Here is a 27,845-nt window from a genome sequence, read left to right as displayed (position 1 = left end):
CCCCTTCCTCTCTCGAGGCCAAGCTGGGTGGGGTGCACACACACAAAGCAGCTGCCTTACCAATGTTCCACATCATACTCAGTGACGGACTTTATACTCAGGGGGTGTGAGGGACCAGCCGACCTGGCCCCCTGCACCCCAGGGCTCCTCAGAGGAGCGGGGTGGGGCACTGGGAACAAGCCAGCTCCACAGTCCAGGAGGTGCAGGCCCTGCTGGGGCGTCCCCAACCCTTCCCGCGGGGTGTGGGCGTCTGCACCGCCACCGTCCACCCCAACAGAAGGCCAGGCACATGGAGTTCAACTCCTAGTAGCTGCACTGTCAAGAAACACACTGTTAAAACGCTGTACTTAATAGAAAGTTTATTTCACCCAGTAGGTCCAAAATATCACTTCAAACATGGAAGAAAAAGGCTGGCAATACCCCAGTCGTGGCTCAGCTGTGCGCTCCCCTCTCAGCCCTGCTCAGCACCCCCCCTGCCCCCCCAACCCCCGTCCCCCGCCCTGCCAAGCGTGTGAGGCCAGGCCCTGGCCCTGGGCTCCCCGTATGGCCTGGGCCAGCGTCCGGAAGCGCCCAGCCATGTCCTGTGTGCACCAGGAAACGGGGGCACAGCTGTAGCCAAAGGGCTGGGCATGGGACCATGATGCTGCCCCAGCAGAGTGGCTGACTCTAGCCCTCTGAGGGAGGCTTGGGAGTGGGTGACATCTCTCGGGTGTCCCTAGAGAGGGGGTAGCCGAGGGGGCCTGGGGAAGGAAGCCTAATCGACAGGTGCGATGCTGTGGGGAGGGCCACGTTCTGGTTGGGCCCGTGTGTCCTGCAGGCCCCCACGTGCAGCTCTGCCATGTGCACCCCGTTCTTGCCCTGTGGTCCCAGCCGTGTATTAACAGCACCCTGTTCCTGTCTCCAAATGGCATAGGTGCTCTCACCCTGCTTGAACCCCAGGAGGACACGCTTACCTCCAGCTTTAAGACGAGGACCTGACGCTCAGGGGGGCATGGGGCTGAGGAGCACGAGCAGCCAGGTGGCAGCGGGCCTTCGTCAGAGGGCCTGGCGCTCAGAACCCTGGCCCCGTGGCCCAGAGCCTGTACTGCACACTGGACTATGGCCCTCGAGGTGCCACAGGCAGGAGGGGAGGGAGAGAGGGTGCCCAGAGCAGCCTGTGGCCAGGCAGGCCCGACTCTGCCTTCCAGACCCCAGTGGGAGGCAAGACAGTGCTGCCTGGCCCAGAGGGCAGGCTGGTGTCCACAGTTCACGGCCCCCCCAGCCCACCAGGGCCCAGCAGAGGGATCCTCAGGACCTGTAGGCCAAGGCCCGGCTCCTGGGCTCTCTGAACTCAACTGAGAGGAAGGGAGGCAAGCCCGAGGCTAGATGCGCGGGACTTCCTCGCCTCTGCTGCCCCCTCTTTGGGGAGGGTCGACTATGACTTCCATGTCGAGGCCCGTCGGGGACCACCAGGAAGACGAGGTGGGGGCGCAGGCCCGGGCTGCGCTGCACCCGTGTCCCCTCCCCAATGTCAGCCCCGCGGGGCGGCCGCGTCGGATGGGCGGCCTGTCCGAGCCGGCCGCGCCCTGACAGCGTGGCGGGCCCGGCCAGCGGCAGGCAGAGGGCCCGGCCCGCCCTCCTTTCCCTGGGCCCCGCCGCCCCCTGGGCGCCCTCGCCCGCGCGGCAGCCCCTGGGGCTCGGCTCGGCTGGGCAGCCGGGGCGCCGTCCTGGCCGGGCAGGTGAGCGGGGGTGGGCCGGGCTGGCCGCGGCCTCACCTGCGGGGCAGAGCCGGACGCGCACGCGGGCGCCCCTCCCCAGGCTCTCCGGGGGGCCGCCGGCCCGCGGGGCGGGGGGGGGGGGGGGTCGCGCGCCCACCCGGGGCGGACCCGGGTCGAGGCCCGGCCGCCGTCCCCGGGCACGCAGGGGGCCGCGAGCCGAGACGGCGCCCGCGCCCGGCGTGGAGGGGAGCGGGCGGCGCCCGAGGGACACCGAGGAGGGCGCGGACGCCCCCCGGCGCGGAGAGAGGCCCACGCCCCCGGCGGCGCCGAACGCCGGCGCCAACGGCCGTTGCCAGGCAACCGGGAACGGCGGTGGGCGCGTGCGCAGGGCGGCGCGCCGGCCCGCCGTCGCGGCCAACGGAAGAATGCGACGGGCGCGCCTGCGTCAGGGCGCCGCTCGGGGCCCGGGCCCGGCCGCGTCCCGCTCTCGCCGGGCGCGCTGCTGGCGGCGGTCTCGCAAGGCCGCCCTGCCCCTGGGGGGCACTGAGAATCCCGACTCCTTGCCGTCCCGAGCGAGAAAAGACGCGGAGACGCCCCGGCCCGGCCGGGCACCCCGGGCAGCCCCGCGCGGCCGGGCGGCAGGTGGGCGAGGGGCGGGGCGAGGGGCAGGGCCAGGGGCGGGGCGAGGGGTGTCGGGGGCGGGGCGCCGACTGGGCGGGGCCAAAGGGGCGGGACGTCGGTGGGGGCGGGGCCGGGCGGGGTCGAGGTGCGGGGTCGAGGGTCGCGAGAGCAGCTGAGAGGGGCGGGGTCTCGGGACGGGCTCTCCGGGCGGGGCCGGCGGGCGTGGCGCGCGCTGACGTCGCAGCCGGACACGTCGGCTACGCGGCAGCCGGGGCGACCGGAGCCGGATGTGCCAAGATGGCTGCTGCGGCGGTCGCGTCTGCGCTCTTTGCCACCGCCCGGCCGGCTTTCGCCCGCGTTTGCTGAGGGGAGGGCGCCCGGGGTCGCGGAGCGGCCGGGCGGGAGCCGGCGCCGGCCTTTCTCCCTGCGGCGCGCGGTGAGGGCCCAGGCGGGCGGAGGGCCGGGGTCGGGGCAGAGGGCAGGCGGCTGGGCCGCGCCGGCCGGGAGCGGAGGGCTGTCTCCGGGACGGCGGGGCCCATCCCGGCCGGGGGGCGGCCCACCGCGCGGCGGCCGGAGCCGCGGGCCAGGCTGACGTGGACCCGGGCGGCCTCTGTCAGGCCGGGCTGGCCCCGGTGTGGGCGGGTAAGAGGAGCCAGACCTGCAACTCTTTGAAGAGTGGAACCCTCAGGGAGGGGTCTCAGCATTTCGGGGTGTCCTTCGCATCCACAAGCCCGAGGCGGTGCCGCCCTGGTTGGTTGGAAGAGTTCTGGCCCTGCTGGTGGCGAGATGTGTGCATTTGGACCCAGGCGCAGCGTTGTGGCCATTGGTCACTTCGTGGCAAGGTGACCAAGGTGTTGCAAGGGAGGCGGAGGCTGTGTTTCCTGCCCAGGGTGGGGACTGCGTGGGCAGTGTGCCCTTTGTGATGGAGCCTCCCAGTGGAGCGCCGGCCTGCACAGCTCCTAAAATCAGCTTTTGCTGCTTCACCCAAAAGCACGGAGTGGCTTGGAGATTGCTTGCCGAGGTTCTGTTTGGTTCCCCCAGCCTCAGGGTTCTGAGTTTCTGCTTTAATTTCATCCGGTGCAGGTGTTACCTTGAGAGCTAGAAGCAAACTCTTCGCAGATAGTTTTTCCCAGTGTGAGACCCGGGAGACACCCCCTCCCCCCCCCCCGCAGTGTCAGCACAAGCTGCCTGCTGCCAATTTTGGCCCCTTGCCCTGTGTGGCCCCGTTTTAGGGTTCTAAGTGCTGCCCTTACCTTACAGGGTGAGCCGAGAGGCAGAGGACCTTCTTTCTTGTTCCTCACGACACATTTACCTCTAGTGGCTGTCCCAGAACCCTGCCGAGGGTCTTCTTCAGGGCAGTGTGTAAGCGCTAGTGACTCCTCCTTGCTTCTCTGAGCATCTTTCCTGAGTGGCAGGGTGTCTGGCGTTCTGTGCAGTGTTTTGACCCCTCTCCCCCCTTCTTTATCTTTACCGTCTGTGAGCATGTTTGATCCTGTACTTGGGGAAGTTGGGGTTTACAGTGTCTCTGACCGGGACGTCCTCTGGCAGCGCCGGGAGCGACATCGTAGGCAGAGGTAGACTCACAGGTGCTCCTTGGCTCTCCTGTTACATGCTGGAGGCCGCGGCCCCTGGAGGAGAGCCGGTGTGCTGTGTGCGTGGGGCGTCTCAGGTCAGCAGCCAGAAGCGCGTATTGAAAACAGATCACGGTTAACTCTGAGCTCGACCCAGGGCAGTTTAAGAAAGAGCTCAGTTTGCAAGTGATGCATCGTTAAGATCAGCTGGTCTCTTTGAAACAGTCTGCCTTTTTTAAAGTTAGGTGGCTTGAGACTACAGAATGACTTTCTGGTCAGAATAAAATTATCCATGGTCATGAGGTAAATGCTATGCATTTGCATTGTTTTTCTGCGGTGAAATAGAGAAAAAGATCAAAAGAATAAGGTTCGTGTCGCAAGACTGTTCCAAATGAAATGGGTCTGTTGGAGGAGAGACCAGGAGATGCTGCTTTATGGGGAAAAGGTAGTGTTTGTTATAAACGGCTCTTAGTCCAGGAGCTGAGAAAATAATTTTAAGTTTGTACAAGAAAAACGTTCAGGTGTCAACCTGTGAAATGTCTGTTCTGATACAGTTTCCCTGCTCCCTGGCAGCGCGGGTTAGCCCGTCTCAGGACTGTTGTGGGTAGGAAGTCTGTAAGATGATACCTGGACGGGGCCTCAGCAATCTCCGTGGTGATCTCTCGTTTCATGGAGGGGAAGCTGAGCTGCCGAAGGAAGGGGCATGCCCGCCTCCGCCCTCCGTCCCCCCAGAATGCGTCCTCTCGGCCTGTGCGCTCTCATTTCTTCCCAGAGCCTCTCAGAGTGCTTGGAGGGTCCCCTGCTGGACCTTCGCCGGCAGAAGCCCCTCTTTCTCGCAGAGTTCTGGTGCCCGTTTCACAAAGATAAGGACGAGGCTGTGCTTGCCCTGCTCTGAGTCCTGCCCCCTTGGGTGGCCAGCGCGCCCTGTGAAGGTGTGCTTGGGAGGAGGCTGGAAGACGAGAGGGGACTTGGTGGACAGACAGCGCTTGGGTTTTCGCCTTAAGGATTTACTTGCTGCGTCTTATTAAAAAGCAGGGCCCCTTCTGTTTTTTCTGAAAGGTCAGTTGGCTTTTTAGTCAACTTATTGGTCATTTTTTTTAATTGGTTATTTCTTTAAAATATTTATTTATGCGTACAAGAGCTGGGGTGCAGGCCAGAGTGCAGGGGGCGGGGAGAAGATCCTCTCCAGAGACAGAGTGGGGAGCAGAACAGGCTACTGAAATACTGCTGAGGGGAGCAGCAAGAGACAGGAGAGGTCTGCCGTGCCATGTGGGTCACTCCCTGGCCGAGGATCTGGCGATAGCTTGATAGCACTGAGATTTAATCCTGTGCCACCAGGGAGGCCCTATTGGTCGGTGTTTAAAAAGTTGTTGATTTACTTGGATTTTCTTCCAGGCATAGTTAGGCTCTGGCAGCGGAGTGCAGCAGGTTAAGGTGTGAACCAGAGGCATTTTACACGTGGGGCAAAGGCAGGTTAGACGGAGAGACCCCATGTGTTGTTCCGCAGCCTGCGTTGCTCTGTCCTCCCTGTGCGCGTAGAGGAAGTGGAGGAGCAGATGTGAAACCTGCCTGCCTTTTGAGATTTAAAATTGAGGTGTATGAAGAGTTTAATGTGTGGCTTTTCTGTCTTAACAGAACGGTTGGCTCTTTCTGGACTTGATGTTAATTTACAGGAGACTCGCAGGGAACTCTGCACTGCCAGACCGTCAGGCTGGTGGTTCGGTCCCACCCTGGCCCTGCCTGCGGCAGGCGTGCGGGAGCTCAGCTGGGTGGGGAGCCTGAAGGCCTGCGCAGGGCACTGCCTGCTGGAAGTCGCTCTGCTCGCTCAAGGCAGAGCCCACTTGCTAGTTGCTGTCATTTCCTGTACTGCCCGCCCTCCCGGAGCAGGAACGCTGCTTGTCTTGTGGGGTGGGAAGTTGGGGTGGGGGCAGTGCACCTCTCAGGATTTACTTGATGAGAGATCACATTCGATCTTTTCTAGATTTTCTGATTACAACTGGGACCTTGAACCTATAGATCTTACACTAACTTTTTTCTGTTTCTTTTCAGTTCAAGTCAAGGAAAACCTCTATCCTGCTTGTTGCCGTAAGAAACACCTGGTTGTGCGAGCCACCAGTCATGCAGCCGCCGCCCCAGGCAGTCCCCTCGGGCTTGGTGGGGCCCCCTCCCGCCGGGAAGCCTCAGAGCTTGTTCTGGTCTAACAGCCCCTACAGGAGACAGGCGCCCAGCAGCGCCCCAGTGGCGTCCCTCGCCTGCCCGCTGCCACCCGTCACGGACCCCTTTGCGTTTAGCAGGCAGGCGCTCCAGAACCCCTCGCCTGGAGGGCCGTCAAAAAGCAGCCCCCCGATTTTGACAGGCCCGGCCCCATCGCCACTTCTTCAGCGCCCGGGCCCACCCATGCCGCAGGCCAGCGCCGGGGAGCGTGCCCAGTCGCAGCCCGGGCCAGGGGCCGGCCCCTTCCACAGCTGCTTGGCCCCTGGGCCCGAGATGAACCAGAGCACCGAGGTTGCACCCAGCTCGGAAGCTGAAGTTCAGGCTCTGCCACATCTTCCTCAGTACATTCCGGGAGCGGGGGCTGGTGTTCCTCTGGGGGGCCATCCCCCCGGGGGCGTGCCTGGGCCCGACGGACCCCTGAGCCGGCCAGCCCCGCACGACGGCACCATGGCACCCGCGGGCTCCACTTTCTTTCCACAACCTCTCCAGCAAGGGCCAGGGCAGTGGGGGCCAGTGCAGGGCGGGCCCCCGCCCTCAGGTCAGCATTACTGGCCCTGCCCCGAGGGATCGGTCCCGAACACGGCGCCCCGGGCCTCTGGCATTCCCCACTTCCCTGCCCCGGCCCTCCCTCGCCAGGGTCCCAGCCACGAGCGCCACAACCCGATGGTGTCGTTGCCAGGACCCTTGGCCGCTGAGGGCGGGGCCGAGGCCGTCTACCTGCACCGGGGGGACCAACCCGCCCCTGGCTCGGAGCCCGAGCTCGCCTTCAGGCAGAAGCCCAGAGCTGGGACCAGCTGGGCAGCGCAGGAGGCGAGGCCTAACCCAGGAGCGAATAAAGAGCAGTTCCTGGCCCCTCTTCCTGGCCATCCCCCCACCCAGGGGAGCGGCCCCGAAAGCCATCTGCACGCCCCCCTTGGGCTAGGGGCCGCCCGGGCCCCGCCAGAGGCAGACTCAGGAGCCCTCTCCATGTTTTTCCAAGGCGGAGAGACGGAAAATGAGGAGAACCTCTCATCTGGAAGAGCAGGCTCAGCGGGGCCGCCTGACCCGGACGCCTTCTCCCCCAGCACTGGGCCCGGCCACCCCCCAGCTCACGCCCCTCCCAGGGGTTCCGGCAGCGAGGCCGCGCCGCAGGGAAGGCAAGTGCAGCCTTTCCTCCCGTGGGCAGCGGGCACCCCGCGAGAGCAGCAGGCCAGTGCAGGCGCTGCCGTGGACCCGCGGGCGGGGGCCGGGCCTCCCGGGGCCAGCCCTGCGCAGTTTGAGAACATGGAGAACCTGGAATTTGTGCAGAACCAGGAAGTCCTGCCAAGTGAGCCCCTCGGTTTGGACCTTTCCCCCAGCGATCAGCTCAGATACGGGCCAGCTGCCCCCCGGCTCGGTGCAGGGGGCCTCGCAGCAGGCGGGGGCCCCAACCTAGAGGCCCCGGACCCAGGGCCCGGCCCCCCGCGGTCTGAGAGCGGCTCGTCCAGCTACGGCAGGAGCCGCGGGAGCCTTCCTGGCGTGGCCAGACCCCAGGACCTGGGGGGCACCTTCATTCAGCAGGAAGTCGGGAGGCCTGAGGAGGAGGCCTTGGGGGGATTCTTCCAGCAGATCGATTCCTCTCCTCTCGGAGGTGAGGCGGAGGAGACTGCTGTGAGCCAGAACCGCCGGGGCACCCTTTCTCAGCCGTCAACCCCGAGCCCCCCAAAACCCACAGGGGTGTTTCAGACAAGTGCAAATAGTTCTTTTGAGCCAGTGAAATCCCACTTAGTTGGGGTGAAACCCGTCGAGGCAGACCGCGCCAACGTGGTGGGGGAGGTGAGGGGCGCCCATGCCCACCAGAGGCAGCACAGAGCGGACGCTCTCCCCGACTCCTCCCCCGGCAACCTGGAGCAGCCCCCGGACAACATGGAGACCCTCCTCCCACCCACACCGTGCCCTCGGCCCACTCCCGCAGAGGCTGGCCCTGGGCCCCTGCGCACTGGGGGCCTGCCCCTGGACACCCTGCTTCCAGCCCCTGAGAAAAAGCCCTCGGCCAGGGCGCAGGGGCCCGTGAAGTGCGAGAGCCCCGCGACGACGCTGTGGGCCCAGAGCGAGCTGCCGGACTTCGGGGGCAACGTGCTCCTTGCCCCTGCTGCTCCTGCGCTTCGCGTGCCTGCCAGGGCCCAGCCCTCTGGAGTGACGCAGCCTCCAGACGGGGGCGCCCCCACTCAGCCGCCCTGCCCGCCGGCTTCCGTGACCCCACTGCAGAGCGGGGAGGCCATCGGTGCTTCTGAGAATCTGGAGAACCCCCCCAAACTGGGAGAGGAGGAGCCCCTCCCACCGCAGGCAAGTTCCGGCCATGCCGGTGTCTTAGCCTCCCCACCCGTGGAGTCTCTGCGCGCCCAGCCCGATCAGAGCTGCAGCCTGACTCGGCCTGTTCCTTTCTCTGTGTCCTCGTCGAGCCCCTCTGAGAAGAGTCGGCCCTGGAAAGAGGCTGTGGCGGGGGAGAAGGCCGCCCTGGGCAGCCGGGCCGGCGGGGGTGACTCTGGAGAAGGCGCGCCTCTGTCTGGGATTCCGTCTGGCTCTCTCCTCTGCTTGCCTCTGTCCAATTCTGCCCAGAGTAACTTTCCCCAAGTCTCTGGTACTTGTGAAATGGTTTCTAGTCAACCTGCCAGTTTGCTGGTTCAGCCGCCATCTCATCCAGCTCCAAGGAACTTGCCTCCAGAAAGCCAAAAGCTTCCCAAGGCAGAGAACATTCTTCCCGAGCTGGTTCACAGGCTTGCTGGGAGCACAGGCGTGGTGGTAGCCCCGCCCGCCAGCAACACCTCGGCGCCTGGCGCGCCGCAGGCCGACCCCTCCGGTACCCGGGAGGAGGCTTCAGGAGCCCCAGACGTCACAGCGCGTAGGAGTCCGGAGAGCCCCGTCAGAATGTGTAGCCCATCCCATCCTGACGGCCCAGCTTCTTGTCGGCACGCCGTGGCCGGCCAGCCTAGGCACTCTGGGCCCAGAGGCCATAACCCAGACCCTTTCTACCAACAGGTGACTAAAGACGCTCAGGACCAGCAGGGCCTAGAGGGCACCCAGCAGGGGCCCCAGGCCACATTCCCAGAATCTTCGAGTGCAGGAAGCCCGCCCGCGCCGGCACAGTCCCTCAGCTCAGCCCAGCCACCAGCGAGTCGGGCCCCGGCCGACTCGGGCCAGCAGCTGCCGCCTCGGCCACCGCGATCCTCCAGCGCGTCGGTGGTGTCCACCAGCTCCAGCCAGGCAGCCGCGCGGTCGGACCAGCCCTGGCCACAGCCGCTGCCTCCCGACTACTACTACTACAGGCCGCTGTATGATGGCTACCAGCCCCCGTACCCCACGCCGTACCCGCCAGACCCTGGCGTGGGGACCCTCTATTACCAGGTGGGTTGCGCTGGGGCATGTGGATGCTGTCCAGGGCCTTTCCTGCTCTGTGCTGCCTGGTGGATCCCGCTGGTTGACCCAGATGCCCCGTGGTCTCGGGGCCTTCAGAATGCCATCCGGCAGCAGGCCCTTCAGAATGCCATCTGGCTGCTCCCACAGCACGGCCAGCTCCTGGGAGCTCACCCCACGTGGCCATGCCTTGGGTGGTACATACCACCTGCGTGGTTTCTCCTTGCGTGGCGCCCCCAGCTCATGTGAAGGAAAAGCCCTTCTTGCCACACCCGTGGGTTCTGCAGGGCCAGGTCCTGCCTGGGCAGACATGGCTGCAAAAGCCAACTTGAGAAGCAGCAGGAAGCCGGCCTTTTACCTCCTCCCTTCAGGATAAGAACGTCCCAGAAGGGACACAAGTGAGGTTTGGGACGCCACCACGTGCACTGCCAAGGTGAAGCTCCGGCTTCTCAGGCGCCGGGAACAGCGGCGGGGCCACCTGCGCCCTCCCGGAGTGCTGGCAGCCGGGGCGGTGCAGGACCTGATGCGTGGGCTCTGCGTGGGGCTGACAGTGCACGGACCCTTCTTCCAGCAGGACGCCTATGGCCTGTGCGAGCCTCGATACAGGCCCTATGACAGCGCGGCGTCCGCCTACGCCCAGCTCTACCGCCACCCTGAGCCGGAGCGGCCCAGCTCCCGCGCCAGCCACTGCTCGGACCAGCCGCCTGCCAGGTGGGCCCTGTGTCCCTCGCGTCACTGAGTGGGGTGCCCCTTGCGGTTGGGGGAGAGTGGGGCTGAAAGAGCCGGGACTGGGCGGCGGGCGTGTTGTGGCCATGTGCGCTGTTTGCGGGCTGGTTTTTCCAAGGGAACTGAGCACCGGGCCGGGCCAGGCTCCTCCCGGATCAGGCCTGTGTCCCATCGCTGAGGGAGACCCACGCACATGCCTCCGGCAGTTTGCTGACCGCATGTCCAGCACCTGACACTGGCAGCCTTTTACCTGTGCTCAGGGAGGCTGGCCTGGCCTGCCACAGGCATGCCAGGCTTGGGTAAGGACGCAGAGCCAGCCAGCGCTGCCTTCTGTGCCTGACGGCCCCAGATACCTCTGTCCCGCTGTGCCCGCCTGCACTCACCACGCACGCCTCAGGAGCCGGTCCAGAGCAGGCTTTGGCCGCGCCCTGGCATCAGGCCTGCAGCCGAGTAAGAGTTTAAGCAGCTCAGGCCCGCCCGCTCAGGTGTGTTTCGTAACGGCGCCTGGGAAGGAGCATTTGATTTGGTGGGAGCAGAGCAGGTGTTTCAGAACCCCCAGTGGCAAGGGAAAGGGAGGAGGGCCCTGCTTGCCCGCCCGTCCAGTTCTCCCTCTGTCGGCGGGTGAGCGCGGCGTGTGTCAAGGCCGGCGAGTGAGCAGGGCCCGGGGCCCCTGGCCAGCGCCGGGTCAGGTTACACTGGAGAGACTCGTCACCCCTCTGGCCTCGGGTCTGATGTGTCCACACCGGTCTTCGTCTGGCAGCCTGGGAGTGGCCGCCTTCGGGAGCATACGCGCAGGCTCACGCCGGCGGCGTTGCAGCCTGCTCTCTGCTCCCATCCCCGCGCAGACCTTTCCCTTGGGGACCATCTCTGGGCAGTCAGGGAGGGGCATGGCAGCTTTGCGCTGAGTCACGTGGTGTTTCTGGCGCCCCCGAGGGTTCATGCAGTCTTGGCGACTCCTCTCAGGCCTCGAAGGCCAGCGGGTGTGAGTGCTGGGACGGGGGCGTGCTCCTTGCACTCAGCGCCCCGCCTCACTCCAGGAGCTCTGTGAGCCAGGTCCCGGGCTCAGGTGAGACACCCCTGCCAGAGCACGAGCAGAGTCACGTTTTCAAAGCCGAGCATCGTCCAAGCTAGCTGTTGGGGACACGTGCCATGACGCCCTTCCCAGAGGTCTGAGGCGGGTCCTCAGGTTGCTCGTGCCGCTTCTGGGGCAAGAGGGAGCCCAGCCGTGGTCACAGGTGGTGCCGCCTGGGCTCCCAGGGCCTGACCTGCCCTCCCCTCACCACTGCCGTGGTCCGTGCGGGCCTTGGGGCGACAGGGCTGGGTTTTGACGCCTCTGCTGTGTGCCTGCTGGGTGGGCTGCCCCAGAAGCGGGAGCCTGACGTCAGCCTGGACTTTAATAGCGCCCTGCGCTGGGCACAAAGGGCCAGGCCCAGGCCGTGCAGCCTCTGCATGGTTGCTGAAGAGCGGTGCCCGCGCCACCAGGCGGGGGGTGTTCCTAGTCTCGTCTCTGGTCTCGTCTCTGTTCCTCTCTGGATCTCACACGGGTTTTCCACGGCCCGTGCAGCTCCGCCAGGACCCGTTGCTCGGGGTGGGCTGGGTGCGGGCAGGCGCTGACGGCCCGTGTGTCCTGCAGGCGCGAGCACCCTGAGGGCTACTACGCCTCCCAGAGTACCTGGAGCGACTACTACAGCCACTACTACCCCGGCCAGTATGACTACGGAGGTGCGTGCGGGGTGGCGGGGGCGCCTCTTCTTGGTTGGTGTCTCTGTTTCTGTCTGAGGTCTGAAGTAGTTGAAGATAAGGGTGTCGGGCAATGATCACGCGGCCAGTCTTCACGAAGCAGTGCGGGCGCCTGTCACCCGGTGGCTTCCTCCCCTGTGCCCAGGCCCCGCGCTCTAGCTCTAGGGCCGCCCACCTGTGTCCACCGAGGGACGTTTGTGAAGTGAGGCCGTCCTCTGTGGTGGCGCGCCAGCCGCGCCCTCTCGGCAGCCGGTCCCCCAGGTGTCCTGCTGGTCACTGTGGTGTGTCCATGTTCCCCGAGGCTGCGGCCCCTCGGTTGTCCCTGCCGGCCTGCTGCTGCTCACAGGCCTATTCTCTGTTACGTCTGTGCGATTTTCAAATCCTTGCACACGCTGGCCCAAAACGGTCCGTTCAGTTCATTTATGTCATCATCGTGCCTTTCTGAAACGGCCTTTCCATTTTGAGAGTATTTCTAAAAACTTTCCGGACCGCCCTGGAGAGAGGAGACAGACACGACCCGCAGCGTTGACGCGGACGGTTAGAGTCAGGAGCGGGCACCGGTCAGCCAGGGCGTGCTCGGTTGGTTTCTTCTGGTTGCGGGCACGGAGCAGGAACAGCACGGCTGCCAGGCATTAAGGTCACCGACAGGCCAGCCCGCTGGGCCTCCTGCGTCTCACGGCTTAGCACCCAGGGGCACCCTGGCCTGTGGCGAGGGAGCCCTGCCGTGTCCCTGGCTTGGGCCGGCATCCTGCCTGCAGCACGGGACGGAGGGCCGTGGTCCTCTGCCTGTCCTGTCACCCCCTGCTGTCCCGCTTCCAGATCTGGGTCGCTGGGACCGGTACCACTACGGCGCCAGACTCAGAGACCCCCGCGCTTACGACCAGCGGTACTGGTGCGACGCCGAGTACGACCTCTACAGGAGGGAGAGCTACGCCCACGGCGACAGGTGGGTGGCGCCCCCACCTTTGAGCTTACCCTGCCCTGCAGTCAGTGTGGTTCTGGCGGGCCGCGGGCCGCGGGCGCCGCGGGGCCTTCGAGAGGGGAGGCTGAGCCTGCCGCCAGCGTTTCCCCCAGGGTGGGGCGCGGCCCGCACGGCGCCGGGCCGGGCTCTTCTCTGTGTCCGGGAGCGGCCCGCCTGCGCCTGGGGAGAGCTTGCGGCCTGTTTCTCCACGGTAAGGTGGAGGGGCGGGCTTGGACCACGGGCTTGGCTCCGGTGGGCCCTGGCTGGGGTCTGAGGAGGAGGGAGCGTGGCCTTCCGGTTTAGAGGGGAGGGAGAGCCGGGACACTGACGGGGGGCATGCGGAGGGGCCTCACCCCGGAGGCCCTCCATGCACCTCCTTGCCCCAGGCCTGAAAAGGGCGACGACCACTGGCGGTATGACCCTCGCTTCGCCGGGAGCTTCGACGACGACCCCGAGCCGCGCAGGGACCCCTATGGCGAGGAGGCGGACAGGCGCAGCGTGCACAGCGAGCACTCGGCGCAGAGCCTGCACAGCGCGGCCAGCCTGCACAGCCGCCGCAGCAGCTTCAGCTCGCACTCCCAGCAGGTAGGCGCCACCCGTGGCGGGGCGGACCCGAGTCGCTGCACGCCGCTCACTCCTGGTCGCTGTGTGTCCCTAAGAGCCAGGTTTACAGGAGCCACCACGTGTCGGCCAGCGCCTACGAGGCCCCGGCTCCGCCAGGCTCCTTCCACGGCGATTACCCCTACGGCGCGTACAGGGGCAACTTCGGCAGTGCCCAGGGCTTCCCGGAGTACGGCTACGGCGCCGACGCCAACTGGCCCGCCATGGAGCAAGGTGCGCCTCGGAGGTGGCCGTGGGGAGGACGGGGGTGGCCAGCCGCATCCTCTGCTCCCCACATCTGTCCTGGCGGACTGCGCGCATCACGAGGGGCTATGCCCTTCCTCTGGCTGCAGCTGGTTAGGCTCTGGGCCTAGAGCCTGCCCCCCCCCCATCCATCCGTCCCCTGTGGCGCTGAGAACAGGCTCACTGCCAAGTTGTAGGGCGGGCCTCCTGCTGTCCCCATGCTGACCACACAGGGCAGTGGTCTTGGGGACAAATGCCCCATTTCCCTGGAAACTCAGGCCAGGCCTTAACTCCCCGGGGACATGTTTGATCAGATGTGCCAAACTTGTGCAAAGCTCTGCAGCATAAACAGCAGGGTCCCCAAAAGCACCCTTTTGGCTGGAGGTCTGCCTGGTGCCAGGTGTCCTGCTCTGTGACCCTGGGTCTGAGGTTGGTGGGTGGAGGCACGTGCAGGCGAGTGCGGCCCCCGGGCAGCCCCCACCTTGCAGGGGCGCTTGGGGCTTCTTGGCGTTAGCAGAGAATGGTCATCTGGGCAGCTCAGCCCCCGGCCGGCTCGCACAGGCGCCACTGTCGGCAGGTGTTCGGCCATGGCTGGCTTCAGGGAACGTCAGCTCCTGGCACTCCCGCCCTCTACTTTCCGCCCCGGAGGGCCCAGCCTTCGCGGCAGTGTGAACCCCAGAGGGCCAGCTCACAGGTTCTCTTCTGCTTGATTTCGCCTCAGTGCCCTCGAGACCAACTTCTCCTGAGAAGTTCTCGGTGCCTCACCTCTGCGCCAGATTTGGGCCCGGGGGTCAGCTCATCAAGGTGATCCCCAACCTGCCCTCAGAAGGACAGCCGGCACTGGTGGAGGTCCACAGCATGGAGGTACCAGCTCCCGCGCCAGCCTGGGTGGCTCACCCCACGCCTGCAACTCGCGCGGCGCCCTCTGGAGACACAGCCTGGAGCATGGGCTCCTGTGGGCCTCATCTGTAGCTTGTCGATTTTGTTGGGTCTTCGCTCTCCTCCCTGAAGCCGGTTTTACGGGCTGCTTAGGTGTCAGGGTGAATCCACCGTATGTGCCTTTCCCGCATTTGCATTTCTGGTTTTGAGGGGAGGAGCCTGGTCACCATCACTACTGGTGGTCTGGCTACTGGACAGAGGGGATCTTGTGCCCGGGTGGGGAGGGGTGGGCAGTGCAGACCCATGGGGCCAGTGGGAGCTGCCCCCACCTGTCCCAGGTAGGGGGCTTGGCTTGGGGGGAGAAGTGGATCTCACCTGTAAAGTCAAGTCTGGCAGTGTCTGCGGGAGACACACCTGCCTGCATTCCCAAGTGAGCGCCTCTGCCAGCTGAGCACCCTGTCTCTCCCCAGACGCTGCTGCAGCACACGCCGGAGCAGGAGGAGATGCTCGCGTTCCCAGGGCCCCTGGGCCGGTACGTGCCGGGGACACTCTCCCCACACCTGCTGGAAGCCGGGCTGGGCTGCAGACGCCGCTGCGCCCCTCACCGAGTGCGTGTTCTTTTTACAGAGATGACACCCATAAAGTGGATGTTATTAATTTTGCCCAGAATAAAGCTACAAAATGTTTGCAGAACGACAATTTAATTGACAAAGAGTCTGCAAGTCTTCTTTGGAATTTTATTGTTCTCTTATGCAGACAGAACGGGGTAAGTGTCTGTGTCTCCCCAGTGGGGACGCAAGGCCCAGAGAGGGGAGGTCACTCGCCCCAGGCCTCACGGCGTGAGGGTATGAGCTGGCGGCCGCGGGCCATGGCCGCTGTCTGCTGGAGCGGCCTGTCTCATTTGCCCGCGGTCGTGGGGTCCTCTGTCCGGGAGGGCCGGGCGGCCCGTCGGCAGCTAGTGTGTGGGTAGCAGCGCTCCTGGGGCTCCCTGTGAAGAGTCCCGGCAGCCTCTGCAGTGGGGAGTGGAGGGAGTGTGGCTCAGGGCCCGGGCTGCTGAGTGCAGGCCGCCCAGCCAAGGAGATTCTTTGGGGTCCTCCTCTCCCAGTTGTGGGTGTCTTGCTGCCCTGTGGGCCTGTCCACACGTACTCGAGCCTTTGTACCCCCTCCTGTGCCCCCGACCCTCGCAGACCGTGGTGGGAACAGACATCGCTGAGCTGCTGTTACGGGACCACCGGACAGTGTGGCTTCCCGGGAAATCGCCCGATGAGGCCAACCTGATTGACTTCACGAACGAGGCGGTGGAGCAGGTGGAGGAGGAGGAGTCCGGGGAGGCCCAGCTGTCCTTCCTCACCGGCAGTCAGGCGGCCCCCGCCAGCAGCGACGAGAAGGAGACCGAGCGGTTCCGGGAGCTGCTGCTGTATGGCCGCAAGAAGGTAGATTCCCCCTCGTGGCTGGGCGCCGGCCCGAGCCTCCCTCAGGGCGGCGGCCGTCTTCTGCTAGATGGCGCCCGCGTTGGAGACGCAGGTTCGGTTCTGGGTCGTGTGACGATCGCACGCGTCTGGGGTGGCCGCCTGGAGCCCGTGCTCGAACAGCGTGGCAGGCTGGGGGCTCTGAGCACCCCGGGGCTGCAGCAGGGGTTCAGATAGGCCATGGCTCTTGGTCCTCGTACGGCCTGTGGGGTAAAGCAGCACCGTAACACGCGGGGTTGCTGGAGCACGCCTCTGGGCTTAGCGTGCATCTGCCATGGTTGCGACACATTTGCCTCCTCATCAGAAGTTCTGAGTCAGTTCCACTTTATTTTGTTTTTTTATTTTTAAAGATTGATTTATTTATGCTACAAGAACTGGGGTGTAGGCCAGAGGCACAGGAGGGAGAGGATTCCCCAGAGACAGAGTGGGGAGCAGAACAGTCGGATCTACTGAAACACACTGCTGAGGGGCGCAGCGGGGAGACAGGAGAGGTCTGCTGCGCCATGTGGGTAGCTCCCCGGCCGGCTGGGGATCGAACACGTGCTGCTGGCTGGTGATAGCTTGATAGCGCCGTCTTTAGCCCCGGTGCCACCAGGGAGGCCCAGACCCAGTTTATTTTGGATAAAGGGGAGGCTGTGTTGATTAGGCTCGCCCTGTGTTGAGAAGGTACTCATGGAGGCCTCTTGGCCGCTTGGAGCTGGCCAGTCCACGTCCGGGGGGGACAGACCATGGTGGTGGATCCTCCGTCTGCCCCTGGCTTTGACTGGAGCTCACTTTGGGTGCTGCAGGGGTGATGACAGTGGGCGCCGCATGACCCCCGGGAGCAGCGTGTCTGGTGTCCCTCAGCCCTGAACACCGAGTGGGTGTGCTGGGGACCCGCGCTTGCTTTTCCTGACCTGAGCTTCCCTCCCTGCCTGGGTGGCGCCGTCGCTTCTGCTGACTCGGCCTCTGGGCCTTTGCCTTCCGTAACTGTGAACTCGCTTTGCAGGACGCGTTAGAGTCTGCGATGAAGAACGCCTTGTGGGGTCACGCTTTGTTACTTGCAAGCAAGATGGATAGCCGGACCCACGCCAGAGTCATGACCAGGTGCGCTGCCGTCCTCGGCCACAAGCACCCCTGTGGCTGGTCGGGAACGCAGGCGGCTGTTGGCTCTGCGGCTTCCTCCCGGGCTCGTGCTGCTGAGGCCCAACAGATGCCCTGTCACTGCACCATGTTGGCTGCCACCTCCGGGCCCTCAGGCTCCGCTCTGCTCACCTCAAGAGCGCCTGTGCGCCTTGCCAAGGTCTTGCGTTGAGTTCGTTAAAGGGGCTGAGATCAGACGGACTTGTTTTGTTTTCCTTTTTGTTTGTCTTTTAAACCAGAGGCAAAGCTTTTCCTCCTTGTGTCCGCCTAGGTTCGCCAACAGCCTTCCAATCAACGACCCGCTACAGACCGTGTACCAGCTGATGTCGGGCCGGATGCCAGCCGCCTCCACGGTCAGCGGGCTGCGGGGTGGGGGGCCTAGGGGTGGAGGCCGCGGGGCTGAGGGCTCACTTGGTCCTGCTCTCCCTGGCGCAGTGCTGTGGCGACGAGAAGTGGGGGGACTGGAGGCCGCATCTCGCTATGGTTTTGTCCAACCTGAGCAACAACGTGGATGTGGAATCCAGGACCATGGCCACGATGGGGGACACCCTAGGTAGGCCCGCACGGGCACAAGCCGGGCGCGGAGCGTGAGCTGCTGGGGTGCCCTGGCTCGCGGCGTCTCTGTCGTGCTCTGGTCCCTGTGACCAGGACTTGCCTGTGTTTGCCTCCTCAGCTTCGAGAGGGCTCCTGGAAGCTGCTCACTTTTGCTACCTCATGGCCCAGGTTGGATTTGGGGTTTATACAAAGAAAACCACAAAACTCGTCTTAATTGGCTCAAATCACAGGTGAGGAGTATAGCGGACCTGGCGGTGGCGCTTCCTGCAGGAGGGTGACGCACGCCCCCCTGCGCTCACCGGCTGGGCGCGCCTCCTGGCAGCCTGGCTGCTTTTGTGTGGCCTGACCCACGTCACGTCACAGAGACGCTTTCTCGACAGTTTGCCCTTCCTGAAGTTTGCGACCAATGAAGCCATTCAGAGGACAGAAGCCTACGAGTACGCACAGTCCCTTGGGGCCCAGACCTGCCCCCTACCCAACTTCCAGGTGAGGCTGCCCGTGCTGCCTGGACGGGCCCCCAGCGCCTGCGGAAGCTTGGGGCTCTGACCCCACATGTGAAAACAGGAGGGTGTCTGGAGTCTCGGGGGCTCATTTGATCTCTGATGCTTGGGAGCTGAAGCTTGAATTGGAGATTGTGCATTTGGGTTCTTAACGTTTTTTATTTTTTAACATGTATTTTATTTATGCACACAAGAACTGGGGTGCGGGCCAGAAGTGAGGAGGGGTGAGAGGACTCATCAGAGACAGACTGGGGAGCAGAACAGGCAGACTGACGAAATCCACTGCTGAGGGGAGCAGCGGGGAGACAGGAGAGTCTGCTGCGCCCTGGGGGTAGCTCCCTGGCGGGGGATGGAGCTCGTGCAGCAGAGGCTGCGGATGGCTTCTTGGTGCTCACACTAAACTTACTCTTGTGCCACCAGGGAGGCTTCCGATTCTAAATGTTTTAAATCTGAAAACTTGGAGTGTCTGGTTTCAAGCACTTGCATGTCAGCTGTTTTGGTGCCGTGGAGTGAGCGGGACAGGCGTGCAGGCTGCTGCCCATCCAGTCTGAGGGCTGCGTCCACATGGCAGCCCCCAGCGCCCTGTGACCCATGACATGGCGGTGCGCTCTGCCAGCGCACTGAGGGAACCCCACTGACAGTGCCTACTCAGGGCACCCCTGCAGGTCCCCGCGTGTACAGGGGGATGGGAGGCTGGGGGCAGTGTGGTCGCTGAGCCTGGAGCCTGCAGTCATGGGCCTAGTGGTCCTGTTGCAGGTGTCGGCCAAGGAAGGTGAGCTGCTCAGAAGCTTTGCTCAGCTCTGAAAATCTCAGGATGGGGGCTGGTGTGGAGGGACAGGCATGAGCCACAGTGCCCGCAGAAGCTCCGCTTGAGGGGGTCGTGGCAACGCTGGGAGTTGGGAGAGCCCTGCCTGACCCGCTCGCTGGCCACCACAGGTATTCAAGTTCATCTACTCTTGCCGCCTGGCCGAGATGGGGCTCGCCACGCAAGCCTTCCACTACTGCGAGGTCATTGCCGAGAGCATCCTGGCCCAGCCCCACATCCACTCCCCGGTGCTCATCAGCCAGCTGGTTCAGGTACCGCCGCCCCTCCCAATGCTGGTGAGCCTGGGTGAGCCGTGCAGGCTTCGCGCTCACCCTGGGAGCTCTTTGGACAGCCCGCGCCTGTGCCGAGGCTGGCCTGAGGCTGCAACCCCAGGACAGCCCCGACTCCTGAGAAGCCTGCCCAGGGGCAGCCCAGCCTGGCCACGAGCTGCTGCCCCAGGGCCCGACCGCAGGGGCGCGCAGCCTCGGTTTCCTGCTGAAATGGAGACCACGGGATGGGCCGACGTGACGTGGGCGTCTCCCCCCGGGGCGTGTGGGCTCGTGCAGAGCGCAGCCACCGACTTGTCCTTGCCCCGCCCCTCAGCCTGCCTGTATTCTCACCGCTGTCCCTGAGGCCCGCCCACAGCCCCACAGGGTTCTGACTGTGATGTGGCCCGGGTCGGGTGGTGGGAGACGGCGCGCGCAGCCCGAGTGGCCGGGTGCTGCTGGCCCGCGTAGACCGGGCACCGGGGCCTCCCCACGATCCCGCAGCCCTGCCGCCTGTACTCGTCGAGTGCTGGGTATGGGGCTGGGGCCAGGGCTGCTGACCAGGCATGCCTGCCACCTGGCACTGCCCCCTCTGTGCCAGGCATAGGCAGGTCAGGGGTACCCTGCTGTTCCCTGGCGTGAAGGCCTCTGCCACTGCGTGTTTGCAGGTTGCGTCCCAGTTACGTCTCTTCGATCCTCAGCTGAAGGAGAAGCCGGAGGAGGAGTCCTTCTTGGAGCCCGCCTGGTTGGTGCGGCTGCGGCATGTGGACAAGCAGGTCCAGGTGGGCACCCCTCCGTCCCTACTGGGCCAGGCCTTCCCACATGCTCCCCGCTGCGGGGCCCCTCCAAGAGCAGGGCAGTCAGCATCCCCACGCAGGGCAGGCACCTGCTCCATACTGACGCCTTTGCTGTCTGAAGCTGGGAGTGTGGGGTTTTTCTCCTGCAGGAGGGCGCAGTGCTGTGGAGCCAGGACGTGGCCTTCCCCCAGCAGTGCCCCAGCACCCCAAGCTCTGAGCTGGGGCAGTGTGATGGCCCTGCCCTGGCTCAGCCCACCAGCCTGGGCGTGGACAACCCGTTGCTGGCCCCTCCCGTGCAGGGTGTCGAGTGTCTCGCCCCGGGTGTGCGGCTGCTACCTTCAGGTGAGACCTGCTCGGTGACAGGGTGGCAGCACCTTCTTGTCTTGCCAGGAGACTGGGGCACCCTGGCCTTCCCTCTGCACTGGCCCACTCGCTCCCTCGGCCAGCATTGCGCTAGTCGCAGCTGTGAGCGCCTGTCTGGGTGGGCAGGTGCCCGTCCACCCTGTGTGGGGGATGGGGGGAGGACCCAGAGCTCTCAGGGGCGCTGCTCAGCACTCCTGGGGCGGTGCGGTGTGTCAGAGCCCAGGCCCCACTCCACAGGTCTGCCCGCCCTGCGGTGTGGCGTGCCTTGGCATCTGCGGTGCTTGCTTTGGTGACTGGCTCTGCTGCCCCGAGAAAGCCAGGCAGGTGACTGCTGAGGAGATGCCACCTGGCATGTCCGTCTTGGTGACCCTACCCTTTCACTCTGCTGTCTCCCTGCAGCCCCACAGGTGCTCCCTGACGGCCAGCCAGCCATCCCCGCCAGGGTGCCAATGTTCCCCGTGCTGCCACCCCCGGGTCCTATTGAGCCAGGGCCTGCACTCGGCTTTTCAGAGCCCTCTGGGCCTGACCTTGCAGCCCTGTACCCTGGGCCCGGCCTGCTGCCTGTTGCCCCACCTCTCCAGGACCTCAGGACCCAGGAGCCAGGTGGGTGTGTGAGAGGCTGCCCGAGAGCAGAGCTGCGCTGGGTCAGTGCTGGGCGAGGCGATGGGTAGAAGAGACTTCGGTTGCTTGAACTTGAAATAAGATACCAGTTGGGTGACTTACCTGGGCGCGGACCAAAAGCTTTAAAGACGTCCCGGCTGAGCGCATTAGTTGTGTCAGTCGTCGTCTTCTCGCCGAGGTGACTTTCCGTCAAGGTGGGAAGGGTGAAAAACCTGTCCAAGGCCTGGTCCGGGAGGTGTGCAGCCCTGACCCTGTCTCCACCTGCCTGCACACAGCCCAGTGTCGAGCCCGCTTGGGGGACCTGTGTCCATGCTTTGGGAGCCCTGGGGGAGCCCACGGCCTAGGGGAGCGGCCCTGGCTGGGCTCACGCGCGTCTCCTCTCCCACAGGGGCAGGGCTTCTAGAGGCGCCCGGCGGGAGCCCGCTGCCAGAGCTCCGGGACGGGGACTGCGGCCAAAGTCTTGCTGACCTGGTACTGCCCTCCTTTTACTTAGAGCTGTGTTTTCCCTAAACCTCTCCAAGTAGGTACCCGGGGTCCTCGTCCTTGGTCGTAAGTAGAGGCAACGCCTGGGGTAGCCATTCAGAGGGCTTCTCAGAGAGGGCTCTTGTGAAAGTCCGTGGGTTCGCGCAGTGAGGGGGCTTGTAATGAGGCCCGTGGGGGAGGCGACTGGACAGAGCCCGCTCCCGCCCTCCAGAACCTGCAGCGCTCGCTGGTTTCGGAGATGCGTGTTGTGAGACAAGTTTCGTGTCGATGGCTCCTCTCGGCTCTGACCCTGCTGAGAGGGAGGACCCGGCACTGCTCTGCAGGCCAGAACCTTCTCTGGAGGCGCTCAGCTCTGGAGGAGCTGGCAGTGCGGTGTCCGTCTGTTAAACTCGAGCTGTGCATTCCACTTAAAATGTGCTGCTGTTCCTGGGAAAGCAAAAGTGGGAGTTTCACTGACCCAGGGTTAGATGTTCTATTAAAGCAGTTTTACCTTTAAATGCCCACTATCCGCCTCTGACCTTGGCGCATACTCCAGCCTGGCAATTCCCATGACCCTCAGAACCCAAGCTGCCCTTGGTGATGCTGTCCCTTGACCCTTCTTGCGGTCAGGCGGGCATGCGAGGGGCCCGGCTCCCCTGACACTGCTGTGGGCTGGCTTCCCTGGCGGCTCCAGGGCCTCTGGGGGGCGGCCCCCCTCTCCTGGCTTTGTACAAGGGGCCCTAGGTGAGCTGCCTCCCATGTTGCCTTGGGACAGGGCCCCTCTGGGGTGTTGCCGGACTCTGAGGCCCCCATGGCGTGGGAGCCGCCCCCGCAACCCCCAACACCTGCTCCCGACCTGAAGAGAGCCGGGTCGTCGGCGGCCAAAAAGGAGACCAAGGAGCCTAAGAAGGTAAGTCTCGGCCCCCAGCTGCAGAGGGACAGGGCTCACTCACACATCCCACGGCCCCAAGTTCCCCTCCACGTGTGTGCACGGTGAGCTTGCGTGGCGAGGGCGCCCCGGCCCCACCCGGACCTGCCCACATGCTGACTGACTCTGGCTGCCCTGGAGCTTCCTGTGCAGGAGGCCGCTCTCCTCCGTGATGCGCGCCTGGGCTTGGTCATGGGGACGCTCCTGCGTGCGGCCCTGGAGTGTCCGGTGGCTGAGCCTTCTGTGTGTGTGCCCGGTCGGGACCGCAGGCCGTGGCCGTAGGTGGGGCCGCCTACCCAGCACTGGTGGCCTCCAAGGCCGGGGCCGGCCGCCCTCTTTTCAGCCCTTCGCTGCTTGGATGCGTGGCTGGGCGTGGCGGGCTGCGTGGCTGGCACCCTCCGTCCTCTGGGTGGTGCCGGCTTGGGGCTCCCCGTTTCAGCCGGGGCGCCGGGTGCTGGTGGGAGCTCCATGTGGGCACAGCGCCTCTGCGGGGGCGCAGCGCCAGCTTCCTCTCCCAGTCCGGGGGCGTCTTTTGCCAAGAACGCAGTTCTTAAAACCAAGCCCGGCGCTCCCCGTGCCCCTGCACCCTTTCCTGTCAGACGCGCCTGCCTCTGGCCCCAGGCCCCGTCCTGCTGTGGGTGGCTCCCGAGCGGCCCTCAGGAGGCTCTGCCGGTCTCCGTTCCAGAGCAGTGAGCCCTGGTTCTTCTCCCGCTGGCTGTCCGGGAAGAGGAGGACGGAGGCTTACCTGCCCGATGACAAGAACAAGTCGGTGAGTGTCGCTCGCGGGGCCTGAGGACGCCCTGGGCCGCGAGGGGTGCGATGGTGGCGCGGCCCCCGCCCTGAGACTCCGTTCTCCGACCCGGGCAGATCGTCTGGGACGAGAAGAAGAACCGGTGGGTGGACGTCAACGAGCCGGACGAGGAGGTAGGTGGCGGGGCCCCGAGAGGGTGGGGGGGGCGGGGGCCCCCTCTGAGCCGCGTGTCCTCCACAGAAGAGCGCGCCTCCGCCCCCGCCGACCTCGCTCCCCAAGGCCACACAGGCTGCACCCGCCGGCCCGGGAGGGCCCCCCCGAGCCTCTGTGAACATGTTCTCCAGAAAAGCAGGTACTGGGCCGCCCCGGAGGCAGGAGCGCATCGGCAGGTTCCTCCATCCCACCTGGAAGGGGCCGCGTTGGCAAACACCCGGGGCTGCGGGGGCAGCGGACCTGAAGGCTCCCCCTCTCCTAGCTGGAACCAGGGCGCGCTATGTGGACGTCCTGAACCCAGGGGGCACCCGGCGCACCGAGCCAGCTCTTGCTCCCGCGGACTTCTTTGCCCCACTGGCCCCGCTGCCCATCCCAGCTCACCTGCTGGGGCCACAGCCAGGTAGGCCGCGCGTGCCCACCTCCCGCGCCCGGGCTGTGGGGTCCCCTGGGCCCCCACAGCGGCCTCTTTCTGCCCTGTCCCTTCACAGATGCGGAGCGCGCACCACCTGCAGACGGAGCTGCCGGGGAAGGGCAGGCACTGGCCAGGGGCCCAGCCCCCCCAGAGCTGACCCCAGAGCCCAAGGTGAGCCAGCGCAGCGCGACGGGGAGGGCGTGGCAGAAGGTGCCTGCAAGCCGGCCCGTGGGCACGGGGGCCTTCTGTGCGGAGCCTCTCCCTCCTGTCTTCAGAGTCGCGAGCCCTGCGTGGTGCTCGTGGCGGCCTGGTATCCTCCAGGCGCATGGTCTGCGAGCGTGAAACGTCCACGTGAAGGGGCACGGTCCCAGGGGGCTCCAAGCTGGGGGACCTGGTTTCTGCCCTGGGTCCCCACTGGTTAGCCCATCAGAGTTTGGGGAAGCCCCGAAGCCCCTGTGAGCCTCAGTTTCTGCTCTGAGACCCGGGCAGTAGCACAGGCCCCAGGCCCCGTGTGCCCCCTGCCAGCGCCTGTGGGTGTGGGGCTGGAACACCCACAGGCCTTCCTGCCAGGACCCCTCGGGCAGGCCTGGCATGGAGGCTGGTCTGCACCTCCTCCTCCCCTTCTCGGCAGGTCCCAGGCCCTGCAGCAGTGCTCCCTGGCTCTCTGGACGGCAACTCGGGAGGAGAGGTGAGGCGCGGGGCCTGGCACTGGTCCTTGGACAGGTGCCTGTGAGCTGGGAGCAGTGGTTTCCGTGCGCGGTGCGCTCCAGGGCGGACGCGTGGCCCGCTTGTTCTGCACAGTTGGAAGCTCACACTGCAGGGGGCTTGAGCTGGAGTCGCGGCCGAGTCCTCCCTCAGCTCGGCCAGGAATCCTGGGGTCCTTGGGCGTTCACGGTGGGCGGGCGCGCGCGAGGTCTGGGTGGGCCTCCCCGGCTCACGTTAACACCGTCCACGCAAGTAGGGTTTGGATCCTTCGGGCTCCTCCCCCCGAGTCAGGTGGACACAGTGGCCTCAGGAGTGCGGTGGGCAGGCTGGCGGCTTGGGTAGCGGCGCGCATGCTGACCGTCCGTCTGTCCTGTGTGTTCTTGCTGTCTCGTAGCTTTCGCGCTGTAGTTCAATGAGCTCGTTGTCGCGTGAAGTCAGCCAGCATCTCGCTCAGGTACTGCGGCTGGCGGCACGCTGGGCCTGGCGCGGGCGCTTGCCTCCCTGCGGAGCGCGGCCTGCTGCCCGCTGCTGACCCACCGACCCGTGACTCAGGCGCCTTTCTCTAGCTGCACTGGCGCTCCCCAGCCAGGGCGATGCCCGCGCTGACCCCAGAGCGCGGCAGGGAGTGGTGCTGCTGCCAGCGCGCCCTCCCCTAGAGCCCCTACGTGGGCAGCCAGTCGGATCCCCGGCCCAGGGCTACTGAACAGGAGGCTGGCTGGGGTCTGGGCAGGGGCGGAGGCGCCCCCTTGCTGCCGTGGACTCTGCGGCCTAGAGGGCCTCTCAGGCAGGTGCCAAGCACACGGAGCTCATGGCTGACCTCAGGCGGGAGTGGGCACGAGTCCCACCACCGTGGCGTCCGCTGCATGTCCGCACGTCGTCTCTGAAGCATGTGCTCTGCCTGGCGCTTGCAGTGCCACGTTTTCTAGGAACCTTCAGGCCACTGAATCCCGGTCCCGGGACCGTCGGGAGCGTGCTCAGTCCGGCCCGGAAGCAGCGCGTGCGCCTGCCCTGGAGCCCACCGCGGGTGGGGCCTCCTAACTTCCTTCTCTGTGGTTCTAGGCTCCCGGTGGCTCCCCTTCCGCAGGCAGCCCCCCTGGGGGAGCAGTGCCCTTCTACAACCCTGCCCAGTTTTCAGCAGTAAGTGCCCGGCCCCCGCCTTCCCCACCTACCTGCGCCCTCCTCCCTGCTGGGCTGCTGCCCTGGGCGCCCTGCGGGGCCTGCTCACTGCTGTGGCTCGCCACACCCTCCCTGCAGGCCAGGAGGGGTCCTTTCCCGTCTGCCCCCGTGTCCAGCCTGTAGTGGGGGACCGGGCGGCCAGCCTGGGGATGCCCATGGGGGATGAGATCAGAGGGGAGGGCTTGTTCACAATGCAGACCCTGCCGTCACCGCCTGCCAAGACTCCAGGCCAGACCTGCGGCCATACCATCCCTCCCACATCTCGAGTCCCCGCCAGCTCCCCTGCGCTGCGCTGTGGCTTGCGGGCGGCCACCTTCTCTCCCTAGCCCTGCGTTCCCGCTTGACGCTTCTCCCGTGTCAGTCGGGGCCACTGAGGGGCGGGAGCACGCTCTGTCCACTCCCTGCCTTCTCTGGCGCCCGTGTCCCTCTGCTAGCAGGCTTGGCGACCCCGCCGCCCTTGCTGACCCGCAGGCGCCTTGGGAGAGAAGGCCAGGGTCAGAGCCCAGCGTGCTCAGTCCACTGGGGCTTGTCGAAACAAAGCAAAGGCGTTCACCTGCCTGCTGTGCACGTCCCGATGTGCTGGTCGCACAGGTCTGCTGACCTTCCTGGGGGAGCCGGCCAGGGGACGGGCCCGTGGGAGCCAGCGCCTCTCTGTTTCAGGCCTCAGGGAGTGCAAGGACGGGGAGGGCCGGCCAGAGGAAGTACCCGGCACTGAGCTAGGACGGCCCCTGCGCGCGCCCTAGGACCCCGGATTCTCGCTCTCCACCACCGGGTCAGGCCAGGACCCCTCCGCCCCAGGTGGACACAGCGATGACTCAAGGCGGCCACTGTGCAATTCCCTCCTTGCCACCCCTTTCTGACGTGTCATCAGCTTGAACTGCACAGCCCCAGGATGCTGGGGGACAGGACTCAGCTCAGACCCCTGCCCAGAGGAATGGCCGCTGGGCACAGCGTGCTCCCACTGTGAGGCGAAGCTGGACGCATCTTGGCACAGGGAGAAACGTTTCTCAGGAGCTTGGGCCTCTCAGAACCACGCGCTGGGGTGCCGCTGCTGTGGGCCGAGGCACTGGAGGAGGGTAGCCTTGGCCACTCTGCCACAGAGGGGGCCCTGCGCCCCCATCCCAGCCCGGGCAGGGGCTGTGGCGCCCACCAAGTGCAGCCTTGCTCAGCAGTGGCCCCCTGGGGCTTGGAGAGCGGCCCTTCCTTTAGCAAAGATGCCTGCAGCTTCTCGAGCATCTGTGGCTTGACCAGGCCCACAGGGCATTTCAGGCCGCTGGGTCGGCCCCTGGGCAGGGGGGCGGGCGCAGTTCCGGGCAACTTGGGTCGGAATGTGACTGTCCAGACTCAGCAGCCGGCCACCCGCCTGCAGGCCTCACTGGTGGCAGCCGGGAGAGTGCGGAGCTCTTGGGGCCGGAGGCCAGCAGCCGGCCGGCCAGTGCTCTTGAAGGGGCGGCGCGTCCTGGGGCCTGGCCTTCCTGCCCACGACCACCTCGGTGGCTCGTGCCCTGCCCGCCAGCCACGTCAGACTGGGGGGGACGCGCCTCCGAGCTTTAAGGCTTTCTCGACTGTTCTTACATCTTGTTAAATCTAAGCGACCTGAAGGAGAGATGGACGGACTACGGCTGAGGATCAGCAGGACGCGCCCCCACCCCGGCCCGGCGCCGCTGGAAGGAGCCGTGTTTCCCGCCCGCGGCTGACCCGCCGGCCGGCGCCCTGGCCGGGGCTGCGGCCCTTGTGATTCAAGAGCTTCCTCAGGCGGGAGCTGCTATTTTTCCTAAATGCAAATTGTTACACGGCAAATTGTTAAATAAAATATTTTGCGCGCTCAGCCAGCCGGGCCTGCGGCGTCGGAGGGGGAGGGGCGGGTCTGCCGGCCCTGGGGCCCCGGCGCGGGGGGGGGGGGGGGGGGCGGGGCGGGGGGGCGCCGCTCCCCGGGGCCGCGCGGGGTCCTCCGGCCGCCAGGGGCCGCTGCGGGCCGGGCCGGGCCGGGCCGGGCCGGGCCGAGGCGCCCCGCGCGCCGGTTGCCCGGGAACCGCGCAGAGGCCGCGCCGGGCGGGAGACGCGGGCGCCGCGAGG

At 65.7% G+C, this 27,845-nt stretch overlaps 1 protein-coding gene across 8 annotated transcripts; it reads left to right on the top strand.

Moving 5' to 3' along the window:
• The first annotated feature begins 2,221 nt into the window (after window positions 1–2,221).
• Window positions 2,222–27,590, top strand: SEC16A (SEC16 homolog A, endoplasmic reticulum export factor). Of its 8 annotated transcripts, none has more exons than XM_037491744.2 (31): window positions 2,222–2,339; window positions 5,939–9,466; window positions 10,047–10,186; window positions 11,835–11,923; window positions 12,761–12,887; window positions 13,289–13,487; window positions 13,562–13,736; window positions 14,467–14,609; window positions 15,095–15,156; window positions 15,252–15,390; window positions 15,812–16,057; window positions 17,082–17,179; window positions 17,487–17,568; window positions 17,651–17,768; window positions 17,889–18,000; window positions 18,151–18,256; window positions 19,207–19,347; window positions 20,010–20,123; window positions 20,288–20,480; window positions 20,901–21,104; window positions 21,511–21,593; window positions 22,360–22,494; window positions 23,198–23,281; window positions 23,380–23,436; window positions 23,504–23,615; window positions 23,739–23,876; window positions 23,965–24,059; window positions 24,520–24,576; window positions 24,988–25,047; window positions 25,653–25,730; window positions 26,430–27,590. In XM_037491744.2, the coding sequence occupies exons 2-31, from the start codon at window positions 6,008–6,010 to the stop codon at window positions 26,487–26,489; spliced, it is 6,906 nt and encodes a 2,301-aa protein (XP_037347641.1). In that variant the 5' UTR covers window positions 2,222–2,339; window positions 5,939–6,007; the 3' UTR covers window positions 26,490–27,590. The 8 variants fall into 8 exon arrangements, with proteins under 8 accessions (XP_037347641.1, XP_037347638.1, XP_037347643.1 ...); XM_037491741.2 differs by lacking the exon at window positions 2,222–2,339 and adding an exon at window positions 2,697–2,754; XM_037491746.2 differs by lacking the exon at window positions 2,222–2,339 and having other exon boundaries at window positions 3,480–5,974; window positions 7,083–9,466.
• Window positions 27,591–27,845: the final 255 nt, after the last annotated feature.

This window comes from Talpa occidentalis, unplaced genomic scaffold (genome assembly GCF_014898055.3).
Source record: "Talpa occidentalis isolate TD23 unplaced genomic scaffold, MPIMG_talOcc4v2.1 talOcc4.7, whole genome shotgun sequence".
NCBI classification, from domain to species: Eukaryota; Metazoa; Chordata; class Mammalia; order Eulipotyphla; family Talpidae; genus Talpa; species Talpa occidentalis.
Note: the sequence above shows the minus strand (reverse complement) of the source record. Positions and strands in the feature narration are given on the sequence as shown.

What these genes read in the sequence shown, in the direction of transcription:
- SEC16A (XM_037491744.2), top strand. Translation starts at nt 6,008, where the DNA reads ATGCAGCCGCCGCCCCAGGCAGTCCCCTCGGGCTTGGTGGGGCCCCCT. An exon ending in CATGTTCTCCAGAAAAGCAG is followed by an intron (nt 23,616 to 23,738) that starts GTACTGGGCCGC and finishes CCCCTCTCCTAG; the next exon opens with CTGGAACCAGGGCGCGCTAT. An exon ending in ACCCTGCCCAGTTTTCAGCA is followed by an intron (nt 25,731 to 26,429) that starts GTAAGTGCCCGG and finishes TCTCTGTTTCAG; the next exon opens with GCCTCAGGGAGTGCAAGGAC.